At 41.3% G+C, this 27,021-nt stretch overlaps 1 protein-coding gene across 3 annotated transcripts; it reads left to right on the top strand.

The window, feature by feature from the left end:
* On the top strand, window positions 1-26,046 carry FBXO22 (F-box protein 22). Of its 3 annotated transcripts, none has more exons than XM_072809845.1 (7): window positions 1-183; window positions 377-515; window positions 5,491-5,578; window positions 6,548-6,643; window positions 10,950-11,114; window positions 23,395-23,560; window positions 25,601-26,046. In XM_072809845.1, the coding sequence occupies exons 1-7, from the start codon at window positions 50-52 to the stop codon at window positions 26,016-26,018; spliced, it is 1,206 nt and encodes a 401-aa protein (XP_072665946.1). In that variant the 5' UTR covers window positions 1-49; the 3' UTR covers window positions 26,019-26,046. The 3 variants fall into 3 exon arrangements, with proteins under 3 accessions (XP_072665946.1, XP_072665945.1, XP_072665948.1); XM_072809844.1 differs by having other exon boundaries at window positions 5,488-5,578; XM_072809847.1 differs by lacking the exons at window positions 1-183; window positions 377-515 and adding an exon at window positions 4,445-5,303.
* Window positions 26,047-27,021: the final 975 nt, after the last annotated feature.

The following is a 27,021-nucleotide window of genomic DNA, read 5'->3' as shown; positions in this document are numbered from 1 at the left end:
CCCGCGGCCTTCCGCGTCGCCGTGGGGCTCGCCCGGCGGCCGCTGCGGGATGGAGCTGCTGGGCGGCGGTGGCCGAGGCCCGTGCGCGGACCCACAGGGCACCTTCGTGCTGGGCAACCTGGCGGAGGTGGTGGAGCGCGTCCTCACCTTCCTGCCCGCCAAGGCGCTGCTGCGGGCGGCCGGGTGAGAGGCGCGGAGGCGGGACGCTGACTTCGGGACGTGCCGCGGGCTCCCCTGGCTGGCGGGGCGGGCGGGCCCCGGGGCGGCGTCCCCACCGCGAGGTACGCCCGCCGTGCCCCTCCGGCTGCCGCGGGGTCCGGGGGGCGCGGGCGCGGGCGGGGCCGCGGGCTCACGGCCTGTGCGTTTGCGCCCCCAGCGTGTGCCGCCTGTGGAGGGAGTGTGCCCGCCGGGTGCTGCGGCTGCAGCGCGGCGTGACCTGGGTCTCCGCGGGGCTGGCGGGCGCGGGCCGGCGGCAGGACCACTGCTTGGTGCGCGCGCTGGCGGAGGAGCTCGAGGCAAGTGCGGGCCGCGGGGGCGGCGGGGCCGGGAGGGCGGGCGGGGTCCTCTGTCGTCCCTACTGTGTCGCCCTATTCCTGTAACTCGGGGAACGTTTTCTCGTGACGTGAGGAGTGTCCGTGACGAGGGCTCTCGCGCTGGCCGTTCCGTGTGCGCAGGTCTTAGGATCACGACTGTGCAGGACCTTCCCGTTGCCCGACCCGAGTCCTGTGGTCACTGCTCGCAGGGGGGCCGCCGGGTTTCCCTCCGCCGTAGCGTCCAGGACGTGGCCCAGAGATCCCGGCAGCAGGCGCCGTCCTCCTTCCTCCCGCGTCTCCGGCCTGCAGCCCCCAAAGCCGGGCAGGACCCGGGGGCTCGGGGCGTGAGCGGGGGGCGCGGCCCGGGGCGGCCGCCTTGACCAGGGGGCCCTGAGGCCGAGTTTCCGTGTGCCCCGGTGCTCGGGCAGGCTCTGCGGGCCTCGTCACGGTGCGGGGAGTCAGGAAATACTTAAAAAAAATTTTTTTTTTTTAAGATTTTATTTACTCATTCACGAGACACACGGAGAGAGACATAGAGGCAGAGACACAGGCAGAGAGAGAAGCAGGCTCCACGCAGGGATCCCGACGTGAGACTCGATCCCAGGACCCGGGGGTCACGCCCTGGGCGAAGGTGGCGCTAACCGCTGGGCCCCCCCGGGCTGCCCGAGTCAGGAAATTCTTTTTTAAATTTCTTTTTAAATAAATTTTTATTTATTTATGATAGAGAGAGAGAGGCAGAGGGAGAAGCAGGCTCCATGCACCGGGAGCCCGACGTGGGACTCGATCCCGGGTCTCCAGGATCGCGCCCTGGGCCAAAGGCAGGCGCCAAACCGCTGCGCCACCCAGGGATCCCCCGAGTCAGGAAATTCTTACCGACACATTTCTACCATCCATTCCTCAGAGTCCGTTCAGATGCTGCCAGTTGTCCCGGTAATGTTCCCCGTAACAGAATAATTCAGATTACAGTCTTACCTTGTTTTTGTTATTTCTTTTGAAAAAAATTCTTTTTAATGATCATATTTATTCATGAGACACGGGGGGGGGGGGGCAGGCTCCATGCAGGGAGCCCGATTGGGACTCCACCCTGCGACTCCAGGATCACACCTGGAGCCAAGGCAGACGCCTAACTGCTGAGCCATCCAGCCATCACCCTTTTAAAAAAATTTTAAGATTTTGTTTATCTGAGAGGGCGAGCGTGCATGTGCATGCCTGGGAGAGGGACAAGCAGACTCGGCACTGAGTGCAGAGCCTGGCACTGGCTTGCATCCCAGCACCGAGATCATGACCTCGGCAAAAATCAAGATTTGGAGGCTTCACCAAGCCATCTAGGCGCCCCTGTCATTTCTTTAATTTTTGAGGTGGAACAGTTTCTCAAGCTTCCCTTGACTTTCACAGCTTTGACAACTATGTGAATTACAGGCCAGTTATTTTGTAGAGCTTGTTTCTTAGATTCAGATTAGGTATCTGGCAGGAATATCACAGAGGTGATGCCGTGCTCTTCTAGCTTCATCCTGTCAGGTAGCATATGACTTCCATTTCTGTCCCATTACTGGAGGTACTACCTCTGATAATTTGATTCAGATGGTCTGTGTCTGCCAGATGGCCCTCCTGTAAAATTATTCTTTTCCACTGTAATTAGGAAGTAATTTCTGAGGAGATACTTTGAAACTATGGAAATACCTTGTTTCAATTTATTCATTGATTTATTTCTGTATAGACTCTTAAGTCTCTTATTTTATTCAATGGAATATGATCTCTAACTACCAGTATTTATTTTGGCATCCAAATTGTCCCCAGTTTGACTAGACTGAGCCCCTTCAGCTGGTTTCAGGGTCTTTGAGAGATGAGTCCATCACCTTTGAGCACCTCCTTGCTTTCTGGCAGAAGATGCTCAAAGTTCATTTTATGTTTTGTCTGCTTTAGTCCTGGAATCAGTCATTTCTTTAAAGAGCTTTGGTTCCTTTTAGTGGAAAATGGTATTTAAAAGCCAAGATCTGGAATCCCTGGGTGGCGCAGCGGTTTAGCGCCTGCCTTTGGCCCAGGGCGTGATCCTGGAGACCCGGGATCAAATCCCACGTCGGGCTCCCGGTGCATGGAGCCTGCTTCTCCCTCTGCCTGTGTCTCTGCCTCTCTCTCTCTCTCTCTCTGTCTCTCTCTGTGTGACTATCATAAATAAATAAAAATTAAAAAAAAATAAATTAAAAAAAAGCCAAGATCTGGCCAACTCAAGGCAGTTGAAGGGTTTGCTGCTCCAGAGCCCACTGGACAGAGATAAGGAATATATACGTATGTATGTGTTTGTGTATGCATACATACGTGTACACACGCACACAAACCTCATCCATACACACACATTTACAAGTACATTTTTATATATATGGAAAGTCAGGAGTTTGCAACAAGCACATCCCATTTCAGTCCAACATAAGATTCTTCCCAATTTTCTTTTCTCTTAGGTATTTTTTGTACTTTTCCTTTTAGAAATCTGGCGCTCGGCATTCTTAATATGTCTAAATATTAGACAAATGCCCGACAGGTAACCAGTCTTCTGTTTCCTTCTTCTCGTGTGGATTTTCTCCTTACTCTGGTCTTTAGGATTCAGATCCAAAGCGGCCGGTATCCACAGGCAGGCTTGCAGTAAACTTTTCTTTGCACTTTGGCTCAAATCCTGCCCAGTGTATTTCTAGAGGTTGTCACTTGGAGAAATTCGAAATGCAAACACTTCCATAAAGATGTTTGCAGCATCATTTATTTTAAGGGAAATTGAAAACAACTTACAGTGTAGAAATAAAGCCACTTACTGATGACCTGTAAGATACAGTAGTGACAAGAAAAAATGTTCATGTCGTAAGAAAGCAGGTTATGAAATTAGTATAATCTGAGTTATTAAAAACAAAAGGAAGACTAGAAAAGAAGCTAATATGTCAGCAGAGGTTTCCTTTTGGTGTACAATTGTGTGATTTTATTTTTAATGTTTTAAATTTGCTTTTTTTTCCTCTAAGTTTTACCACAGCAGGTATTATTTTTATATAGCTTTAAAAGTTTATACAATATAATGGCTGTTATAGCTGGACAGATTTAGGTTTGAACCCATCTTTGGTGCATACTAGCTGCCAGTCTCTCAGAAAGTTACCTAATCTCTCTGAGCTTCAAGTTCTATCTCCATAAAATGAAAAGACAATGAGAATTTTCCTCATACCCTGAAAGAGTTGTTCTAACGGTTAAATAACGGAAGATGATGCATACAAATACATTAACTGCAGTACCAGGGATAATATTTTCAGTAAATGAAATTATTCTCTATTATCAGTGTCATCATTAAAATTCATACAGTAATGCCCTTAAAGAAGTTTATTCAGTGCAGTAAATGCTAGCGTGGTTAGACACAAACATGTAACCTTGTCCAAATCATGCTGTTTCCTTTGTGTTTGCCGCATTACTTAGTGGACATGGTACTATTTTAGCCATAAAGATAATTTAACTTTTATTAGATTTTAAAGTCCACTAAAATTTTTATAAAATATCTTGCCATTTTGGAACTTCTTTGAATGGTGGAGTAAGGATGTAGTTGTCTCACATTGTGCTTTAAGAACATTTCCTGTTGAGGACTGTCACTGTTACTGCTTCTAATGAGAATTAGGAAGGAAGACTAAGCAAGTGCTTTTCATTGGGTACCAGGAGAGAGAGAATCATAAACCTTCAAGACTATACCTTCTATCTCATTACTCCCTGTACCAGATGACTCCAAAGTTAGGCAGATAATGAAGTTGGTAACCGCATAGAGAGCAATAAGGCCATGGCACACCAGGGCGTACTTGCCTGCATTTAGCCCGGTCCAAGTGTTGTTAGAATGTCTAGTTTTTTGAAAGAATCTGGAGGCCCACATTTTCTGTAAATATTTTATGGAATTTTAAATAATTGGTAACCAGGTTATATTCTTTGAAAATGCTGTGCGGACCAAGGGCAATATATCCATAGGTTATCAGCCTTGGAGCCATCACAAGGTCATCATTCTGTCTCAGTATCTTTTTTGAGTTTGTCTATACGAAATCTACTCTGAAACATCATAACATTCCCCAAAATTACAGTGGAGTAACATTTTTTTTTTAATAACATTGAGGCTTTGCTATATGTGAGTACTTCATTCTGTTCTGACAGTTAAGTCTTTGAAAATAACCAGTTCAGAAAAAAAAGTATGTTCATCCTTTTGTTTAATTCAACCACTTTGTCACTTGTCTGTACTGTGACATTTAGTGGGAAACAGGAGTCTGAAGAAGCCCAGCTCGTGAGTGCAGGTGAGGCACGAGTATGAATGACTGGGATTTGAGGACTGGGGTCCTGAAGGAGTCTCAGAGAAGGTTTTGTAACAGAGGTGGCACTTTGAGTGGTCTCTTGAGGGAAACAATCCTAAATTAAGTACAAAGTGAAAAGAGCTGCAGGAGAATCCCCGAACGGCAGTGTGTGTGTGTGAGAATTATAGGAAGCAGAAAGGTCCCTGGAGGGAACCAGACGGTAAGGTGGAAGTGAAGGTCTGGGATATTGATTTGGTAGGCAGTGGAAGGAGTGGTACAGGGTGTATACCTTCCCTTTGTTGCTGAGGTGTTTCTGTGACTGTAATGCCTATTCAAACAGAGCAAAAGTGACAACTTTTGCTGGCACTTAATGTTTTTGTTTAAGAGTTTAAATTATGAAAATGAACTTGTTGAGTCAGGCTGGAATGAGTTTGACCTGAGAAGAAATAACAGATGCTCAAATGAATGGCCTGAAAAGGTAAGAGCATGAGTGGAAAATGAATGGGAAGTGGTTGGAGTCAGAATGCTAACATTGACCTGAAGGGGAGGGTACGCCAACAGCAGTTTGGACCAGGGCAGAACTTTAAGGAACCAGGAGAGCACTCATGGATTCATGTGATCTAATTCCTTTTTTTGTTTTTGTTTTGTTTTGTTTTTGTTAGCAGAATGTTCACATCTTACCACAGACAGTTCTTTATATGGCTGATTCAGAAACGTTCATTAGTCTGGAAGAGTGTCGTGGCCACAAGAGAGGTAAATACTGAAAGAGAAAAGGGTTGGGGGTTTTTTGTTCCTTATATACCTCTGGAGTTAAGTACTATCCTAGTCTTGAGAGTTACAGACTTGGTGAGGCTCTCGGCCTTCTCCCTATGGCAGATGTGAATACATTGTCTTTGAAACTTGAAGACCCCCTTCTGCTTCAGACTGATTTCTGAACTTTGGAGTACAATTAAAACGTTCTTTTGAAAGATGTTTTTCTCATTTTGAAACAATTTAATCCTCCAGCCACTTTTTCTTACTAAACAGGATGTTTATCTTTGGCTATTAAAACCTTTTATTTTGTGATGGGGACCCGTTCAGGGACACCAAAATTACACTGTGCCTTCCTGACTCTGTTAAGAGAAGTACACCGAGTGTCCCAAGCTGGGCACACGGAGGCCCAGAGCTCGACCTGGGTAATCACTGTCTAATTTGAATCCAGGTGACTTGTTTATGCAATGAAAAAGTCATGCTGTAATATCAGCTAAACAGAGAGGTACCAAAAATAAAAAAATAAACTGAGAGATACAATAGCAAGGTAAAATGTAGCTGCTGTTGCTAGATTTAACATCATTGGGGCATAAGTAGTATATGAACCAAGCAAGAAAGGCAAATGGTGGTGCTGAGGGTCAGATTTATAATTTAATAAAACAGGCCCCAAATGGGAAAATGTTTTCATCAAAGTTGTTAGTCCTTTTTTTTTTTTTTTTCTTTAAAGTAGGCTCCACAGCCAGCATGGAGCCCAACATAGGGCTTGAACTCATGACCCTGAGATCCAGACCTGAACTGGTATCAGGAGTTGAGTGCCTACCCCTTCACCACCCAGGCACCCCCATTGACTTTCTCATAAAGCAGTGGTATAAACGACTTAAACTTTATTCCGTGTTTGCTGTTTTCCCCCCCACACCATCACAATTGACCTCAAATGAATAATGTAATAATTTTGCTACTGTATTATTACAGCAAGGAAAAGAACTACTATGGAAGCAGCATTTGCCCTTGAGAAGCTATTCCCAAAACAATGCCACATCCTTGGGATTGTGACCCCAGGAATTGTAGGTGAGAGAAAATACCAATTTGATGATTTCCTGCCTTGCATTACTGAGGGATCCTGTAGATTAGCAAATTACTTGTAGCCTAAAAGCACATTTATATTTTTGGCCATCCAGAATGCCATAAAGTTAGTCGTATTTACCATGGTATTATATTTGACTTCTGTTAGTGTTCTTTAGGTTATTGTGGCTAGTAGTCTCAGGGCTGTCTGTGTAAACTAAATGTGATGCATATCTTTCTAGGGGAGCCATTCGTGAGAGAAAAAAGCTCACATTCTCCCTCTCTCCAAATTAGAAAGCTTTAAGTGAGCATTCTCACTTTTGTCAATTCAACCAGTATCATTTCTGGTAGGCAGGAGAGTGTTAGGGCTAGGAATAGAAGCCACAGTAGATCTTCCTAGAAATCTCTCTTTCTCTGCTGGGACACCATGGTTTGAAGTTTATAGCGTGAAATTATACCCTTTCCCAAGTTCACTAGTGAATTTTTACCGTTTTTTATTATTCTTGATTCTTTTCCATAGCCCACGGGGGAGAGGCACAGTATTGAAGAAGTCACGGTACAGTGATTCAGGTGCCTGGAATAGAATCCCAACTGTACTTAGTATATGTGTGACTTTGGGCAAGTTACCTAACCTCATAGGACTTCAGTTTCCCCATATATGAAATGGAGATGATTGATAATACCTCTTTGGAGGGTTATGAAGATGAAATGAGTTAGCGCAAGTAGAGTAGAGATGTGCAGGAATCAGTGAGCACATGTTAGTTCTTACAACTTTCTTTTTTTCACTCTGTAGTACTCCATAATTGACTTTCGACCTAAATTTAAGTCTTATATAGTGAGGTAGAAGGATTTCAAGTGTTCACAAATGAATAAGGGTAAATACTGGTTGATAGAAACTATTTCATCTCTCCCTCTCGTTATCTGCTCTCCACCCCCTGCTATGACATCCACCTATTACCACACATTTCATTTCTCATTGGATTAAAAAAAGGATATCAGAAACCATGCTTTTCTTTTACGTTTGAATCTTCCTTAAATGAGTGATCTAGGTTTTGCCATTACTAGTTATTAGCAAATGCTTACATAGAATAGTCGCTTCCTCATTTTCTTTGGCCTCCCCACCTCATCCACTGTGGCTTTTTGAAAGCACAATCACATTTCTCCTCTAAAATTTCAGGTGGGAGGGTGGACTTGGGGAGGACCCCGTTGTGAGGGCAGGAGGTCTACCTTAAGCCTGCCTTACGGGCTCCCCTTACGCTGAAGGAGTTTTAACGTTACCTATTCCGAGTTTGCATATGATCTTGACATCAGGAGGAGGTGCCATTGCAGTTCCATCACGTTTCCCTGGACACACTGATTTGGGTTCCCTGGGAGCCAGGTGCTTTCTGTGAGGCAGTCCCATGTATATCCCAACAAAACTTCTGCCAAGACATTTGGTTGGATTTCTTTTTCTTAAGCCACAGTTTAGTGATCATTTCTAAAGCAGCCATTGGCTACTGGCCTATCTTCCCTCTTTAGGTTCAGAAAGCTTCAGGTTTGAGAAAATTTTTTCATTCCTCTAAGCGTAGAGGTCATTTTCTTTCTTTTAAGGTGAACTTTACTTACAGTGACCTGTACAATTTTAAGTGTACAATTTAATGAGTTTTGACAAATATATACCCTTATGTAACCTTACACACCAGTCAAGATAGAGAATATTTCTGTCATCTCAGGAAGTCCCTACGTGCCCTATTCCAGTCAATCTGCCTATAAAGGAAATCCCAGTTCTGATTTCTGCGACCATAGATTAATTTTCCTATTGTATGTCATACAAATGGAACCATATAGTATATACTCCTTTTTATGTCTTGGCTTTTTCTCTCTGTAAAAATATTTTTAACAACATAATATTTTTGAGATTTCTTTATGTTACTGTGTTTATCAGTAATTCATTTAAAAATTATTGAGTGTAATTCTGTTACATAAATAGACGATGTTTCCACTCTATGGCAATTTGGATTGTTTCACATTCCTGGCTATTATGGATGATGCTCTCGTGAACATTTTTCTTTTAAGATTTTATGTATTTGAGAGAGAGAGCACACACGAGAGCACAGCAGGGGGAGGGGAGGGGCAGGGAAACAACAGACTCCCCACTGAGTGAGGAGCCTGACATGGGGCTGGAATCCAGGACCCTGAGCCAAAATCAGGAATTAGCCGCTTAACTGACTAAGCCACCCAGGCGCCCCAGGTTGTGAACATTTCTATGTAAGTCTTGTAGCCATGGGTTTGTTCTTGGGCAGTTACCAAGAGGTGGGATTGCTGGGTCTTGGGGTTGGTATATGTTTATAAGAAACTGCCAAACCATTTTCCAGAGCCATTTTATACTCCTCAGCACTGAATGAGGGTTTCAGTTGCTCACTGTTCCATATCCTTGCTAACACTTAGTGTCTTCAAAGGAGTCTTTTCATTTTAGCCATCATAGTGGGTATGAGGTGGCTTCTTGTAGTGGTTTTAATTTGAATTACTCCAATGATTTTAATTGTGTTGGCATGTTTTCATATATTTTTTGGCTATTTGTCGGTTTTGTGACATTTCCGAGTCTTTTATTCTTTTTTTATTGGATTTTTATTTTTGAGTTGAAATTATTTATATATTCTAATATAAGACCTTTTACAGGTATAGGTATTGTAAATCTTCTCTCCCAGCCTATTGCTCTCTTTCTTTCTGTTAACAGTGTCTTTGATGATCAGTGAACTTTTATTTTGGTGAAATCCAGTTTATGTTTTTCTTTTTATGGTGAATGTTTTTTAAATCCTCTCCAAGAGGGGGATCCCTGGGTGGCTCAGCGGTTTGGCGCCTGCCTTTGGCCCAGGGTGTGATCCTGGAGTCCCGGGATCGAGTTCCGCATCGGGCTCCCAGCATGGAGCCTGCTTGCTTCTCCCTCTGCCTGTGTTTCTGCCTCTCTCTCTATGTCTTATCATGAATAAATAAATAAAATCTTAAAAAAAAAATCCTCTCCAAGAAATGTTGGCCTATCTCAAAGTCACAGAGGTATTCTCTTATGTTTTCTATTAGCTATTCTATTTAGCTCTTATATTCAGTTCTGTGACCTAACTTGAATTAATTTTTTATATATGGTGTGAGATAGGGGTTCAAGGTTAATTTTTTTTTCATACATTCATCCTATAATTTCATCACTCTTTGTTAAAGGTTTTTTTTTTTCCTCTAATTGCTTTGGCACCTTTGTTAAAAATAATGACTGCATGTTTATAGGTCTTTCTGGATTTAATTCCATTCCATTGATCTATTTGCCTATCCTTTTTTAAAAAATTTATTTATTTGAGAGAGAGAAGACATGAGAGAGAGAGCACAGGTAGGGCAAGGGGTAGAGAGAGAAGCAGAGTCCCTGCCGAGCAGGGAACCCAATCTCCTTTTGTGCAATATTTAAATCTCTTTTGAATGTCTTCTCAGCTGGACTACTAAAGCACTTTCTCAGTAATCTTCAGTCTTTGTTCTTACTTCTCTTGAGAATATTATCTGCAGAATAGTTTAGCTCCACATATGAATCACATTACCATTCTTCTGTGGGACTTGATCTTCTGTGGGATCATGCACTGGGCTGAAGGCAGACACTTAACCAGCTGAGCCGCCCGTGCAGGCACCCTGTATTTGTCTATCCTTGAGTCAGTGCCATACTACTGTAGGTCTTGATCCTCTTTTTAAAGATTGATTAGTGTAAGTTTTGATGTTTTTTTAAATCATTTTGGCTATCTAGGTCATTTGCATTTCCACATATATTTTAGAATCAGCCTGTCCATTTCCTTTGTGTGTGTGTAAAAGTACTTTGCGTATATATAGCTCTGTGTGTGTATATGTACATCTATATACGTACTTTATATAATTGTCAATATTTTTAGGATAATTTTTAAAAGTAGAATTGCTGTGAAGATGTATTTACTACCCCCCAACCTCTTATTTAGAAAAACTTCAAATCTTCCAAGTTGAAGAATGACAGGATAGTACAGTAAACATCCATATTCCTTTCATCTAGATTCACCATTTTAAAAAATTTTGCAATGGTTGCTTTTTTTTCTGCTTGTTTGTAAAACATTTCTTAACCATTTCAAAGTAAATTGCAGACAGCATGACACTACCCCTAAAATTTCAAAACTGAGAAACTTGTACTCAGCTTTTAACTTGTTGATTATCTTGGTTACCCAAAGTGTAGTTATCTAAGTGAGGCAAGATAGGTATCTAAGTGGGGCATGAAGTGTTACCAAATTTCAGCTTTATTAAATCTGTTCATAAAACTGTTTAACTTTTTTCCTAGTGACTCCAATGGGATCAGGTAACAATCGACCTCAGGAAATAGAAATTGGAGAGTCTGGCTTTGCTCTGTTATTCCCTCAAATTGAAGGAATAAAAATACAACCCTTTCATTTTATTAAGGACCCAAAGAATTTAACACTAGAAAGACATCAACTCACTGAAGTAGGTAAGTCACTGTTATTTACCATTAGTTGCCCAATTTGTTGATTGATTTTGTTCCTTTGAGAGTCTAAATTAAATACACATTACTAGAGATGTGGGTAATTCAAATTAGTGATTCACGGAGGCTACCGCAGTACACTCTTGGTAAAATTTACTTATTTTTAAGTGTTTACTTACTTTTGATGGACTGTGCAATTTTCTTTTTATTTCTTAAAAGATTTTAATACGCTTTTTAAGTTATTTTACTTATGTTAAAGCCTGAGAGAACCAGAGATGAAAAATTTTCCAAAAATACTCTTGATAATAAATGTCTTTGTATTTAATTCTTAATCTTGAAGCACTTCTTTCTCTTTGAATATTTAATCATTTGACCTATTTTTATTTTCTGAAAAGTTTTTTAAAGCATTTTCTTAGACCAATAAAAGGCATTTATTGGGAAAAAAATTTTAGAAGCTAGAGGTTAGTTCTATGTCGATTAATTTAAATGGGAAAAAGTATAGTGAACTTGTTAAGTTTTAGAAAAGCTGTAAATGAAGGTAGAATTTGTCAAACAAGTATTTACTAGGATATGTCAGAGTAGATAGGTCATAAGGTGATTTTGAAGAGGTAAAGGGTTGACTTAATTTCCAGGATCTGATGAGAAATTTTAATTTAATATAGTAAGCAACAGAGGAGTTACTCAAGCAGAACAGTGTTAAGGCTTTTTGCCTATACCTACAAATGAACTTATTGGCATTAACTCATTAAAATCTGTTGGCATAGAAGATACTCAGTGGTGACCTGTTTATGCATCAATCAGCCAGTCTGTAGAGCTAAGCCTCTGTTATTTGAAATGGCACCAAATCCAGTGGGAATAAAAAATTATGTAGCAGTGAAGGAAAAATTTGTGATTGGTTTACTGATGAGAAAAAAAGGAGTCTACACATTGAGACTGACTTGGACAGCTGTCCTTTACAATGTAAAAGAAAGATGTAAAGTGGTTGATGGCGATGGAAGGAGGAGGCATTGGCTGCGAAGATCAGCAGCTGGCAGCAGCAGGCCTCAGTAACATAGAAGAGAGTTGTCAGGTACAGGTATAGGTACAGGTAAAGCCTTCGAGGTTTCAATAGCCAGTGTGTGGGGTTGGGCTGGATACTCTAGCTAGTAAGGACACAGGCTTGTAGCTGACCTAGTTCTGCTACTTTCTAGCTTTCTAGTTCAGGACAAGTTTCTTAACTTTTCTAAGCCTCGGTTTCCCATCTGTAAAGTGGGAAAACGAACTTCCAGAGTTGTAATGATTAGATGAAGTGGCTTATGTAAAGCACTTAGCAAAATACATTGCTGTGTAGATGGTAGGCCAGTGTTGGCCTCTGTACCTTAGGCAGGCTTTGCAGTGGGTCACAGTGATGCATCTGCAGTGTGGCCTTGGGGTGTGTGGAGGAATAGTCTAGCGGGAGCTCAGGAAAAGGACATTCCGGGAAAGGGCAGCGAAGGTCTTGGATATTCGAGTTACATGCTATTTCTAATCCTCATGAGAGCCTTGCCAGGTAGCAATTGTCACAGGGTGTTGTTGGTGAGGAAACTAAACTCTGGCAAGAGTAGAGAGCAAAGGCTCTTAGACTACATGGTACATAAACAGAACACCAGAGTTATCATAAAGCTGCCTGAAATCAAGGATGCCAGATGGAGTCTAAGGAAAACTTCAGATTGGGCCTTTTAAATGGATCTAATATTAGCTACAAAGGCAGAAAGAATTTTAGGAGGAAATGTGACTGTGTAGCCAAACCAGAGAGACTTTGTCATATTATAATGAGATTTGTTGGAGTTAACAGTGCTCAGCAAACCAGAACTCTCTTAGATTGGTGGCTAAAAGTTTGTGGGTCTCAAAGTCAAGAAGGAGTTGAGGTCAGAGTTGTTGGTTTGAGAGCCATTTGCATATATATGTCTTGGCAGTCTGTCTGTGAAGAGTGTCCAGGACAGCTTAGTAGAGACTTTGGAAAATACTCCAGCAGCGAATTTACAACAAGGAAGGAAGAAGAGAGAGAGTTTGATGCTGATGAGAGGATGGGTATGTTCACTGGGTTCATGATAATAGAAATTCTATGTTAATTTCATTCAGCATTATTAAAAGGTCCCATAGGGCTAGAAAACTAATTGAATGCCAATTCTGTCGCAGTGCTACTCCAGGAAGGGTGTGACAGGTACATACATAATTACAACCCAAATAGAAAGTGAGCTGTGCCTCTGTAGAAGATCTGGAAAGGTTGCTGTAAGGATCACCAGTGGGAGGGAGAGTAAGGAGGCTTCGTGGGCCACGTAGCATTTAAAGCTTTGAAGGATGAGAAACATGAAAGGTAAGAGTGGTAACAGGATAGGCTAGATGATTAGCAGAAACATAGGCACAGAGCCAGGTAATGAGAGCATGTAGGGAAAGTAGTAAACAGTTTACTTTTGCAGACAAAGGATGGGGCACAGTGAGGCCTGGCTAGAGAGCATAGTTAGTAAATGGCAACTGTTAACCAGAAATCTTCACCTAGTTGCGATTGTGACCCTTGGAAGATAGTGGAAGCAGGGAGACTAGTTCGGAGGCTCCTGCAAGAGTCTAGACAAGCACTGTAAGGCAGGGAAAGACCACCTACAAGTCTGTGCCAAGTCTGCCTCCCACATTTCTGTAAATAAAGTTTTACTAGAACCCAGGCATTTGTTTATGTATCACCTATGGCTGCTTTTGCACTCCAATGGCAGAATTAAACATAAAACTGAGAGTATATGGCTGGCAAAACCTAATTAACTATCTGGCCCTTTAGAGAAAAAGTCCTCCAACCCCTGTGGGATACTACCATGAATGGGGTGCTTTCCAGTGTTAGAGAACACAGAAGAGTTGCCCCAGTGCTTAGGCACCGTGATGAGAAGACCTGTGAAGGGCAACAGAAAGCATTGAAGTGGCTCAGTTCTCCATGAAATTGGAAGTGCCTCTTGAAGACGGGGACCTTGCGTTTGAGAATTGTAGTTCTTCCTGACCTTGTGTAGAGAGGATGTCATTGTCTGGCCCAGCATCATAGTATATATAATTTTATACACACATTCTTTCTCTTACTCTTTTTGAATTTACAAAAATGGCACATTTTAAAAATGAGGGACAGGTTTTCCTGAGGTCTGTGTGGTATCCTGTATTAAAAATAGTCTCTGGGATGAAAAAAAAATATGTGGATGAGCACTTAATTTTTGAGAAGGGCAGAAACACCTTACCAAAGTTTCAGAAAAAGCCATTGTTTGTTCTTTTAGGAACTGTTTGCATGCATGCCATATGCTAGGTGCTGTATGTGTGGGACTCTAGAAATACATGGTGAAGTTCCTGCCTTCTGGAGCTTCCAGCCTAGCAGAACAAACTGACTGCTTCCTTCAAGTACCATGGATGTGAAATATGTGCCAAGTAGAAGCACAGAGGTGCTAGGAAACCTGTAACCACAGTACTTAAAATCTGTTGTGGGGTTTTGGGAAAGTGACGTGGACAGGGCCCTAAGAAGAAGCAACCTAGCTTGCGGAAGGGTCCTCAGATGTGGATAGTGAGGAGCATCATTGGAGTCTTTACCTTCTTTCTCGGTTACTGACAAAAATAGAGCAAGGTAGCCTAAGATCAAGGACAGGAAATAGAAAGGGCCTGATAATGCACCTTCATAGAAGTTGAAATGCTGTGGATTCAGTGCTTATTTGTGAAACATGAAGAATCTGGTGTGTCTGGAGTAGTGAGGACAAGCTGTCGGGGAGAGTGTGATGTGAGGTGAAGCTGCAGAGGCACGTCATGCCCATAAAACACGGTAAGAAATTTAAGGGAAGTGGGAAGCCAGGAGTCTAAACAGGAGTGACATAATCAGATCGGTCTTTTGACATAGACCCATTCTGGGTACTCTCTTCTGTTCCACTGATCGATGTGTCTGTTTTTGTGCCAGGACCACACTGTCTTGATGATCACAGCTTTGTAGTACAGCTTGAAATCCATCACAGTCACAACTTGTGATGCCCCTGGCTCTGGTTTTCTTTTTCAATATTCCCCTGGCTATTCAGGGTCTTTTCTGATTCCACACAAATCTTAAGATCATTTGTTCCAACTCTCTGAAGAAACTCCATGATATTTTGATAGGGATTGCACTGAACGTGTAAATTGCCCTGGGTAGCATTGACATTGTCGCAGTATTAACTCTTCCAATCCATGAGCATGGAATATTTTTCCATCTCTTTGTGTCTTCCTCCATTTCTTTCAGAAGTGTTCTATAGTTTTTAGGGTATAGATCCTTTACCTCTCTGGTTAGGTTTATTCCTAGCTATCTTATGCTTTTGGGTGCAATTGTAAATGGGATTGACTCCTTAATCTCTCTTTCTTCAGTCTCATTGTTAGTGTATAGATATGCCACTGACTTCTGGGCATTGATTTTGTATCCTGCCACACTGCCGAATTGCTGTATGAGTTCTAGCAATCTTGGGATGGAGTCTTTGGGTTTTCTATGTACAGTATCATGTCATCTGTGAAGAGGGAGAGTTTGACTTCTTCTTTGCCAATGTGAATGCCTTTTATTTCTTTTTGTTGCCTGATTGCTGAGGCTCGGACTTCTAGGACTATGTTGAATAGCGGTGGTGAGAGTGGACATCCCTGTCGTGTTCCTCATCTTAGGGGAAGGGCTCCCACTGCTTCCCCATTGAGAATGATATTTGCTGTGGGCTTTTCGTAGATGGCTTTTAAGATGCTGAGGAATGTTCCCTCTATCCCTACACTCTGAAGAGTTTTAATCAGGAATGGGTGCTGTGTTTTGTCAAATGTTTTCTCTACATCAATTGAGAGGATCATATGGTTCTTGTTTTTTCTCTTATTGATATGCTCTATCATGTTGGTGGTTTTGCAAGTGTTGAACCAGCCTTGCATCCTGGGGATAAATCCCACTTGGTCATGGTGAATAATCCTCTTAAGGTCCTGTTGGATCCTATTGGTTAGTATCTTGTTGAGAATTTTTGCACCGGTGTTCATCAGGGATATTGGTCTTTAATTCTCCTTTTGCGGGGATTCTTTGTCTGGTTTTGGGATCAAGGTAATGCTGGCCTCATATAACGAGTTTGGAAGTACTCTGTCCCTTTCTATCTTTCAGAACAACTTTAGTAAAATAGGTATCATTTCTTCTTTGAATGTTTGATAGAATTCCCCTGGGAAGTCATCTGGGCCTGGACTTTTGTGTCTTGGGAGGTTTTTGATGACTGGTTCAATTTCCTCCCTGGTTATTGGCCTGTTTAGGTTTTCTATTTCTTCCTGTTCCAGTTTTGGTCACTTGTGGTTTTCCAGCAATGCATTCATTTCTTCCAGATTGCCTGATTTGTTGGCATATAGTTGCTCATGATATGTTTTTAAAATTGTTTATGTTTCCTTAGTATTGATTGTGATCTCTTTAGTTCATGATTTTATTAATTTGAGTCTTTTTCTTTTTAATAAGGCTTGCATAGGGGTTTATCTATCCTATTAATTCTTTCAAAGAACCAGCTCCTGGTTTTGTTGCTCTGTTCTACAGTCCTTCTGGTCTCTATTTCATTGAGTGTTGCTCGAATCTTTATTATCTCTCTTCTGCTAGGTGTAGGCTTTATTTGCTGTTCTTTCTCCATTTCTTTTAGGTATGAAGTTAGCTTGTGTATTTTAGATTTTTCCAGTTTTTTGAGGGAAGCTTGTATTGTGAGATATTTTCCTCTTAGGACTGCTTTTACTGTATCCCAAAGATTTTTTTTTTAATAAAATAATTTTTATTGGTGTTCAATTTACCAACATACAGAATAACACCCAGTGCTCATCCCGTCAAGTGTCCCCACAGTGCCCGTCACCCACTCACCCCCACCCCCCGCCCTCCTCCCCTTCCACCACCCCCAGTTCGTTTCCCAGAGTTAGGAGTCTTTATGTTCTGTCTCCCTTTCTGATATTTCCCACACATTTCTTCTCCCTTCCCCTATATTCCCTTTCACTATTATTTATATTCCCCAAATGAATGAGAACATATAATGTTTGTCCTTCTCCAGTTGACTTACTTCACTCAGCATAATACCCTCCAGTTCTATCCACTTTGAAGCAAATGGTGGGTATTTGTTGTTTCTAATGGCTGAGTAATATTCCATTGTATACATAAACCATATCTTCTTTATCCATTCATCTTTCGATGGACACCAAGGCTCCTTCCACAGTTTGGCTATTGTGGACATTGCTGTTATAAACATCGGGGTGCAGGTGTCCCGGCGTTTCATTGCATCTGAATCTTTGGGGTAAATCCCCAACAGTGCAATTGCTGGGTCGTAGGGCAGGTCTATTTTGAACTCTTTGAGGAACCTCCACACAGTTTTCCAGAGTGGCTGCACCAGTTCACATTTACTGTATCCCAAAGATTTTGAATGGTTGTTTTGATTTTCATTAATTTCCATGTATCCTTTTAATTTTTCTCTAATTTCCTGGATGACCAATTCCTTTTTTAGTAGGATGCTCTTTAACTTCCACATGTTTGGGTTTCTTCCAAATTTCTTCCTGTGATTGATTGAGGTCTAGTTTCAAAGCATTGTGATCTGAAAATATGCAGGGGACAATCCCAGTCTTTTGGCATCAGTTGAGACCTGATTTTTGACCCAGTAAGTGGTCTATTCTGGAGAAAGTTCATGTGAACTTGAGAAGAATGTGTATTCAGTGGAGTTTGGATGGAAAGTTCTGTATATATCTGTACAATCTGTTTGGTCCAGTGTATATCATTCAAGGCCCTTGTTTCTTTGGTGATGTTCTGCTTAGAAGATTCGTGATTGGCAGAGAGTGCCATGTTGAAGTCTTCTACTATTAGTGTATTATTATATAAGCATGTCTTTACTTTGGTTAATTGATAGACTTGGCAGCTCCCACATTAGGGGCATAAATATTCATGATTGTTAGGTCTTCTTGTTGGATAGACCCTTTAAGTATGATTTAGTGTCCCTCTCCATTTCTTACTACAGTCTTTGGGATAAACTCTATCTGCTATGAAGATTGCTACCCCAGCTTTCTTTTGAGGACCATTTGAATGGTAAATGGTTCTCCACCCCTTCATTTTCAGGCTGAAGGTGTCCTTAGGTCTAAAATGAGATAGATTAGGTAGGTAGGTAGATATAGATTTTATGTGTGTATATATATATATATATATATATATTTTTTTTTTTTTTTAATATATAAAATGAGTCTCTTGTAGACAGCAAATAGATGGGTCTTGCTTTTTTATCTAGTCTGATTCCCAGTGTCTTTTGATGGGATCATTAAGCCCATTCACGTTCAGAGTAACTGTTGAAAGATAATGAGTTTAGTGTCATCGTATTACCTATTCAGTCCCTGTTTTTGTGGATTGTTTCTCTGGGCTCCCTGTTTCTTTTACAGGGTCCCCCTTAATATTTTTTGCAGAACCAATTTGGTGGTCACATATTCTTTCAGTTTATGTCTCTCCTGGAAGGTCTTTATCTCTCCTTCTATTCTGAGACAGCCTTGCTGGATAAAGTATTCTTGGTTGCATGGTTTTCTCATTTAGTACCCTCAGTAGATCATGCCGGCCCTTTCTGGCCTGCGAGGTCTCTATGGAAAGGTCTGATATGTCTCCCCATATAATTTAAGACTCTCTTGTCTCAAGCTGCTTTAAGAATTTTTTATCTTTGGAATTTGCAAGTTTCACTATTAAATGTCGAGGTGTTGAACGGTTTTTATTGATTTGGGGTGGGGGGGTCCTCTCTATCTCCTGGATCTGAATGCCTGTTTCCCTCTCCAAATTTGGGAAGTTCTCAGCTATGATTTGTTCGAATATAATTTGTGGTCCTCTCTCTCTCTCTCTGAGTCTCTTCTGGAATCTCAATTAGATGTATATTCTTCTTCTCAAGCTATCATTTATTTCCCTAAGCCTTTCCTTGTGGGCTCTTTATTGTTTTTCTTTTTTCCTCAGCTTCATTCCTTTCCATCAGCTTGTCTTCTATGTCACTCACTCTTTCTTCCACCTCATTAACCCTAACATCCAGTTTGGATTCATCTCATTTAATCTGTTTTTAATTTCGGCCTGAGTAGATCTCAATTCTGCAGTAAGGAAGTCTCTAGCATCCTGTATGCTTTTTTGCAGGGCCACCAGTATATCTATAATTATACTTCTGAACTGAATTTCTGACATATTTAAATCCAAATTCTGTAACTCTTTGGCAAAGAGTTTCCAGTTATTTCTTTTGTAGTGAATTCTTCCTTCTGGTCATTTTGTCCAGTGCAGAGTGACTGTATGTGTGGGCTGAGTCAAAAATATCAACCACGACGTAAGTAAAATGTACCCTTGGTGATTCCAGAGAGGTCAGAGACCAGAAAATAAAAGAAAAAGAACAGAACAAAATAAAAGGACCACTGAAGTAGAAAACAAATTTTAAAACAAATTTGTAAAAGTAAAAAGCCAAAAACCAACAACAAGAAAAAAAAAGAAAAAAAAGTCAAGAAAAAGAGAATAAACGGGGGTGGAGGGATAGTGGTGGTGAGGAAGTGGTAGTGGAGAGAATGTGGTCTCCCTGTGGGGTCCTAGAGGGTGATCCTCTTGGTTCTGAATGTATTATGTTCTGTATGTTAGAAGGTGCTCAATCCCAAATTTATATAAACTGGCAGTACTTAGATAAAGCCCCAATATTGAACACACAAATATAAACAAGATAAAAGAGGGGGGCAGAGTGAGAAGGAAGAGAGAATATAATCTCACAGGATGAACCAGCATGGTGTTCCACTTTGTTCTGGGTGTATGTCCGTTGTGTTTTAGAAGGTACTAGCTTCCACCAATGTAAAACAAAATGAAACAATAAAAACAACAAAAAACAAATACCCATATCTCATATATCTCCAAAATTAAATTGAATTCGTTGAAGGGAATCCAGAAGTGAAAAGTACATCTAAGAGATGTAATTGTAGAATTATGAAAGTCAAAAAGGAAAAAATTTTAAAATGAAGATTTGGTAAAATATTGTAGTTAAGGTGGGAAAAGGGAAATTGTTATTCTGATTTAAAAACAAGTGTAACAGAAAGAGAAAATTCAACAAAAAAAGGGACCCTCTAGTTCTATATACTATTTTCCCTCAGTCCTGGAGCTTTCTAGCCCTGCTTGTTCAGTAAACTTGCTCTTCTCCTCTTCCAGGGGAGAGTCTGCTGTGCTGATTCTCAGGTGTGTGTACCTGAGCAGAGATGCTCCACCCTCTGCTGGGTGCTGGGCTCAGTGGGAGCTGTTTACCCCATGGGGCCTTTGTTCTCTGGCGGCCCCACCTCTCCACAGGCACAAAGTGAAACAAGGAGGAACACCAATGGCCACAGCCAGATCTCCAGCTCTAGAGTCGAGCTCCCCACGAGTAACTAACCACAGCTCCCAGTCCTCCCTGGCCTAGATGCTCCAGGGGCTGGAACAGGTGTGCTGATCTGCACAGCTGGGGGGCACCCAGCGGCAGGAGAGTCCTCACTGTCCTGTGCCCTCCCCGCTTCCACCTGATATGGGGGGAATGGAGCATCACTGGCTTTGTCCACTTGGGGGCCCTGGTGTCCAGGGCCTGGTGCCGCTGGACCCACGCTCCCAGGGACCGCCTCTCCCGAAGGGAACAGAGTGGATTACAGCCACCTCCATCTGTTACCAGGCTCTATTGTAAAGGCTGCCCCAGAGCTGCCCGCCTAACCAACTGGCTTCTCCCCAATGCCCTGAGGGCTGTGGCCCTCCAGCCTTTTACTCACCACGGTTTGCCTTGAGCTTTCCCGGGGGCGGGGGCGGGGGGGGGCTCCTCTTACAGTGACTCCGGGAATCTTAAGGCTTCACTGCCCCTCCTGCCATTCTGCCCTATTTCCCTGCTGAGCTCTTTTCTGTCAGGAAGAACTCAGGTGCAGATTTTTAAAGTTCCTGCTTCTCCAGGGCTGGGCTCATGCCCCAGAGGCTTCGCAGATCTGCTTTAGCCCTGCTAGTCACGGTTCCCCTCCCCAACTTGATGTTTTATTTTTTTCACCATCCTATCTTGGTAAAAGCAAAAACTAAAGTTATCTAGGTAAGTTTGTGGGGCTGAGTTGAGGACCCCTACTCTTCGATCATCTTGCCCCTCCCTCTTATTAGCCTCATTTTAAAGAGAGATTTTCTTTGAAGTATATTTTCTGTGTGCATTTAGATTCAACCACTTTGAAACAAATCATAAGACATTTGTCTTGAGAGTGGCTTCTCTAAAAAGAAGAGAAATCTGAACATGCAGTCCTAAAGTTTTTCCAAGCTTTCCCGGCCTGTCTTTGGAGTATTTCTTCATATTTTTGCTTTCCTGAATCTGACATGGGACTTGGTGTCTAGAGTACTCAGAGTACTCAGATGAAAATGTTAGTAGACAATTGTGAAAGAGAGTCTAGAGCTTAGAAAACATTAGGGAAGATAGATATTTAGAAGCTTTAGGTTTCTGAAACATAAAAATCTGAGTGGAGATGTGGGTTTTAATCTAGACCCTACCATGTAACTCTCTGGGCTTGTCACTTTTCTGGGATTAGCAGTCCTTACTTGTAAGACTAGACAGTTGATCCCACAGCCCTCTTCCAACTTTAAAAAGTATTTTAGAAGAGGAAAAACATTTTTTCCAAATGTGCTGCTCTGGTCTTTGTGGGGGAAAAAAGACCTTTTAGTAGGTTTTAGGATATATGGTATGAAAGTCTTGGATTTCTAGAATAATATCCTTTTCACCCTCCGTATCATTGTATAGAAAATTAAAAATAGAGCAGAGGCAGTTTCCCTTGATAAGTCATTACTTGCTCTCGCATGATTTATTTCTTGTTAGTAATCAGTGATCCCCTGCCCCACCCCCACCACAGTTTGCTTAAATGAGCCTTATTTCTGATGACTGGCACCTTAGGTCTGTCAAGAAGGAAGTCATGTGGCTGACTCAGTGGAAACAGGAGTGTGGGTTAGGTGTTGGATTTTTTTTTCCTGTCCAATTATGAGTTTGATAATGCCAGAAATTTTGAAATTGATAATCTTAAGTCCCAGAGGTTCAGGTGAAAGCAGGGGAGTTTGTAGGGAAGTGCCTGTCTCCTGTTGGGCTATACCACCCCCTAATGGAAACTGCTTTTTGTTGATATGCTACAGAATAGAACACTTTTTCCTGTTTTGGAAAGAGTTTAAAATCCGTCTTCACTCCCACCCCCTTTCCTGGAAAACGTAGATTGGGCCTGTATGTATTTTCATGATGTACTGGTTTCCTGAGACTGCTATAACAAACCCAGAGGCTTAGAACAGCAGAACTGTATTCCATCACTGCCCCAGAGGCCAGAGTCTGAAATCCAGGTGTCTAGTGGGATGCACCCCCTCTGGAAGCTCCAGGGTGGATCTCTTCTGTGTCCCCCACCCTCTGGTGGCTGTTGATAGTCCTTACGGTTGCATCACTCCACTTTCTGCCTCTGTGGTCACATTGTCTCCTCTGTGTCTGTGTTTCTTCTAAGCACATTTGGCCTAGTATTTATGGACCCTGCCTGGATAATAACAGATGATATCATCTCAAGATCCAAAGGCAGCCCACCTGGCTCAGTGGTTTGGCGCCTGCCTTCGGCCCAGGGTGTGGTCCTGGGGTCCTGGGATCGAGTCTCACATCGGGCTCCCTGCATGGAGCCTGCTTCTCCCTCTGCCTGTGTCTCTGCCTCTCTCTGTGTCTCTCATGAATAAATAAATAAAATCTTAAAAAAAAAAATTCCCTAAACACATTTGCAAAGGCCTTTTTTCCCCACGTCAGTTCACATTCATCCGTTCCAGAGGTTTGATGTGGATACATTTTGGGGGGGACCACCATTGGACACTACAGGTGGTTGGTGCCTTGTCTGTCCATTTTCTCTGGATCTTTAAATTATCACTGCTGCTAACTCTGTTCTGTGTAAACCAGCGTTCCCTTTTATTCCAGGTGTGTCCTGTATGGAGACAGCTTCTATCAAGATCCACCACAGGTGCTGCTCAGTTACATAGCAGCTTCCTTATTTGTGTTGAGTGTGGGTTGTATTATTTTCAAATAGCCATTTCATTTTTTTAATGGGGAAAATTAATGCCAGCAAACATGTTAAACAGTGTTAGATTTTGTAAAAAAAAAAAAAAAAAAAAAAACCCAAAACAAAATGGGAAACTGGACAGCATCACTAAACTGCATATAAGTAGAAGTGCAAGTAATTAGCAGAAACATTGCATTTTGCAAAAATGTAGAAGATTGTAATAAAAATACTAATATTCCTCTTGGAAAGCTATCTTTAATTGTTGCTCTTCTTTTCTCTGCAGGCCTTCTAGATAACCCTGAGCTTCGTGTGGTCTTGGTATTTGGCTATAATTGCTGTAAGGTGGGAGCCAATAATTATCTGCAGCGAGTTGTCAGCGCTTTCAGTGATATGAACGTCATATTGGCTGGAGGCCAGGTGGATAACCTGGCATCACTGACTTCTGACAAGTAGGTCTCCTGTGCTTCCAGTTTCTCCTATGCATGACCACAAGTGTTCTCAGGTTTTTCTTACCTAGGCTTTTTAAAATACATGTTTACAGAACTGCTAAGCTAATAGGTCACTCTGTTTTGCAATACTCAACATAATTCTGCTTACTGTTAGGGAGTGAAATTTTTATGTTTTCTTTTAATAACTTATTTTAGTTGAATTCATCCTCTCTTCTAAGTTGATTTTCAGCATTGTCTACTGGAGTATCCCTAACAGCTCTGAACCCTGTACAACCATAGTGATCACTTCCTCTGTAGTTCTGTTTCCTCCTCTAAAGGAAACACATGGTTACACAGTGAATCCTCATGGTAAAACTTCTTAGAACCTCCGGTATGCTGAGTTCTATGGAAATTCTCTGGAGAGGGAATAACATTACCTGTGACAGTTATCAAATCTGTCTTCCTCACCAGAGAGGAAGAGGTGAAGAATGCAAGTGCACTGAATTCTAAGCAGTAGAATCACCTAATTCTCAGTGATTACCTGTGGATTATTTCTCCTCAGACCTGATCTTCTGTGCGTCTTTGCTTTTACCTCTGAATTGTATGTCAGCGCAGTGATGATTTAGCACCTCATTTACCTTTTAAATGCCAATCTCACTCAGACCAGGCATACAACATCTGGGATGCGAGCCTGTTAGCATGGTCAGTTGACTGTATAGCATTTTCTTTCTTTTTCTTTTTTTTTTTTTTTAAGATTTATTTATTTATGATAGAGAGAAAGAGGCAGAGGGAGGGAGAAGCAGGCTCCATGCCGGGAGCCCGACGCGGGACTCGATCCCGGGGCTCCAGGATCATGCCCTGGGCCAAAGGCAGGCGCCAAACCGCTGAGCCACCCAGAGATCCCTGTATATCATTTTCTTTCTGTACCTATTGTGGGAAATAAGCCTCAAGAATCGTTACATTAATTTTAATGTGGTCTTCGTACTGTGTCAGTGGGTAAAAGAAGCCATTGAATAAATCAAAGCTCCGTTTTGACAGTGGCCAGATATACCACCTTGCCAAAAAAAAAAAAAAAGGATAAATAATTCTTTGAGACAAGATACTGACAATACACATTGCGATTATATGTCAAAGAGGAAACATAGTAAGTTTAAGGGGGCAGTGGAGGACTTGAGAAGGTGGATTTTGCTCCTCAGTAAAGGGTTTTGCTACTAAGTTAGCCTTACTGTCTTAATCATTTAAGCTTTTAGAATTAAGTATCTTGTTAGCCAAGTAATCTTGCCCTTTCATCAACTCACATGTTGGTAAACATGATAGAAATATAAGGTATTTGTTTTTCTCCTATAGGTGTTCACTATATTATGCTCTATAACTTTGATACTTTATATTTTCTTTAGTAAGGATGAAATACTTCATTTTTTAAAAGAGCAAATATAAGCAAAACATGTTTTTATCTTTAGATTAAGCTGAATTCTAGGCTGAAAGTAATAAATAAGACCCAGCAATAGAATCTTGTTTCTTTATGGACCAGATAATGTTAAGCTAAAACTTCTGGAGTTACAGGTTCCTAATAAGATTATTGTTCATGATTGAATATCTAATATATCTTTTTTTAGAATGTGACAGCCAAGGTAAGGGGGAGAAAGATACCAAACATGTAAATAATACTAGAAAGCTTTATTTAGTAGATATCATGTATATGTATAAAATTTTTAAGATTCCTTCTAAGAAAGTGAAAAAGGTTAAGGATATTTTATATCTTTCTAAAAACCCATGATGGTTTTCAGAAATCTTTGTGGAGATACATTTGCCCCTCAAATTTGTGACTGAAAAAACAGTTGTTTACTTCCTCATAGATCTGCTTCCTTGCCTTCTTTTAAGTGTTTTCATAGTTTAATTTTTAATCCCTATTATACTGCTCTTAGCTAAAGGTAAGCCTCGGGCTAGATGGAGGCTGTTAAAGACAGCAGCTCCTGGCCAGTGAATCACTTTTCTTTTACCTTTTAAAGTTTATATTTTATTTCATGATGTATCACCACATTTTTCTAATTTGATTTCCAGACAGCCTCTGGATATTGACGCCACTGGTGTGGTTGGACTGTCATTTAGTGGACACCGAATCCAGAGTGCCACGGTGCTCCTCAACGAGGATGTCAATGACGAGAAGACCGTTGAGGCTGCGATGCAGCGCCTCAAAGCTGCCAACATTCCAGAACGGAATACCATTGGCTTCATGTTTGCATGTGTTGGCAGGGGTTTTCAATATTATAGAGCCAAGGGGAATGTTGAGGCTGATGCATTCAGAAAGTTTTTTCCTAGTGTTCCTTTATTTGGCTTCTTTGGAAATGGAGAAATTGGATGCGATCGCATAGTCACTGGGAACTTTGTATTGAAGAAATGTAATGAGGTAAAGGATGATGATCTATTTCACAGCTACACAACAATAATGGTACTGATTCATCTTGGGTCATCTAAATAAAGCCGCCTGTAAAGTGGCTTTCACAATATATGACTTCCGGCTCTGCCTTTCCTAGAAAATGGAAACAGATGTATATTTCAAAAAAGAAACAAAACAAGAACAACTTTATATGTGTATCAGTTTTGTAGCTTTGAATCTCTAAAGATTATATTAGGGGTGGTTTTTAATAAGTTTGGTGAAGGACAGCTTTGTATATAACATACCACAAACAGATTTGGGAGCTTTTGCATCATGCACAATCCTAACCGACGATGGCTGTATTGTACCAGATTATGTAGCTGCTGTGTAATGTGACTTTATAGTCTTCCTAAAGCATAGGAAGATTGAGAGAGGATTCATCAGTAGGATGAAGATTTAAGACATTCCATGACTACCTCTGCATTGTTAGATCTTTTAGTAAAATCATGAAGACCTTTTTTTCTCCCTTACTGAAGGAGAAAAATACATGGATAGCTTGAGAAATCTTTCTCTGCTTTACGGTTTTGCCTATTTTTTCAGAAGCTGTAACAAATTGCTGACTTTTTACTTATTTGATAAAAATTAAATAACTATTTTTGTTCTAGTGCCCTGAAGTTGCTTAGTCAAATAATTGCCAAGACTAATCAATATTTTATTACTTTATAAGGAAAAAATTTTCCTTTTCCCTCAGTGAAGAAATTCTAAGAGAAAATCCTTTTCTTCACCTAGTTCTATATAGCTGACAATTACATCACCTTATTTTGGTTTTATACCAATAAAACCTACCTTGGAAACTCACTCAGACAGTGTTTTTTGTATATCATTGCTTTTGGTGAGTGAATGATGGAAGTAAATAATACTTTAGAAATGAAAACCCAAAAAAAAAAAAAAAAAAAGAAAGAAATGAAAACCCAGAATAGTAATTGTCAGCTAGTAAGTCTTGCCATGTTCCCCGCAGAATGATTTTTAAACTTGTATTTCTAATTATGCTAATACCTAAAGGAGCTATGTTGAGAGAACACCAATTTTCCCCACTGACCTTCTT

Source organism: Canis lupus, chromosome 32 (genome assembly GCF_048164855.1).
Source record: "Canis lupus baileyi chromosome 32, mCanLup2.hap1, whole genome shotgun sequence".
Lineage (NCBI taxonomy): Eukaryota > Metazoa > Chordata > Mammalia > Carnivora > Canidae > Canis > Canis lupus.
Note: the sequence above shows the minus strand (reverse complement) of the source record. Positions and strands in the feature narration are given on the sequence as shown.

What these genes read in the sequence shown, in the direction of transcription:
- FBXO22 (XM_072809844.1), top strand. Translation starts at nt 50, where the DNA reads ATGGAGCTGCTGGGCGGCGGTGGCCGAGGCCCGTGCGCGGACCCACAG. An exon ending in CGCTGGCGGAGGAGCTCGAG is followed by an intron (nt 516 to 5,487) that starts GCAAGTGCGGGC and finishes TGTTTTTGTTAG; the next exon opens with CAGAATGTTCACATCTTACC. An exon ending in GTGTCGTGGCCACAAGAGAG is followed by an intron (nt 5,579 to 6,547) that starts GTAAATACTGAA and finishes GTATTATTACAG; the next exon opens with CAAGGAAAAGAACTACTATG.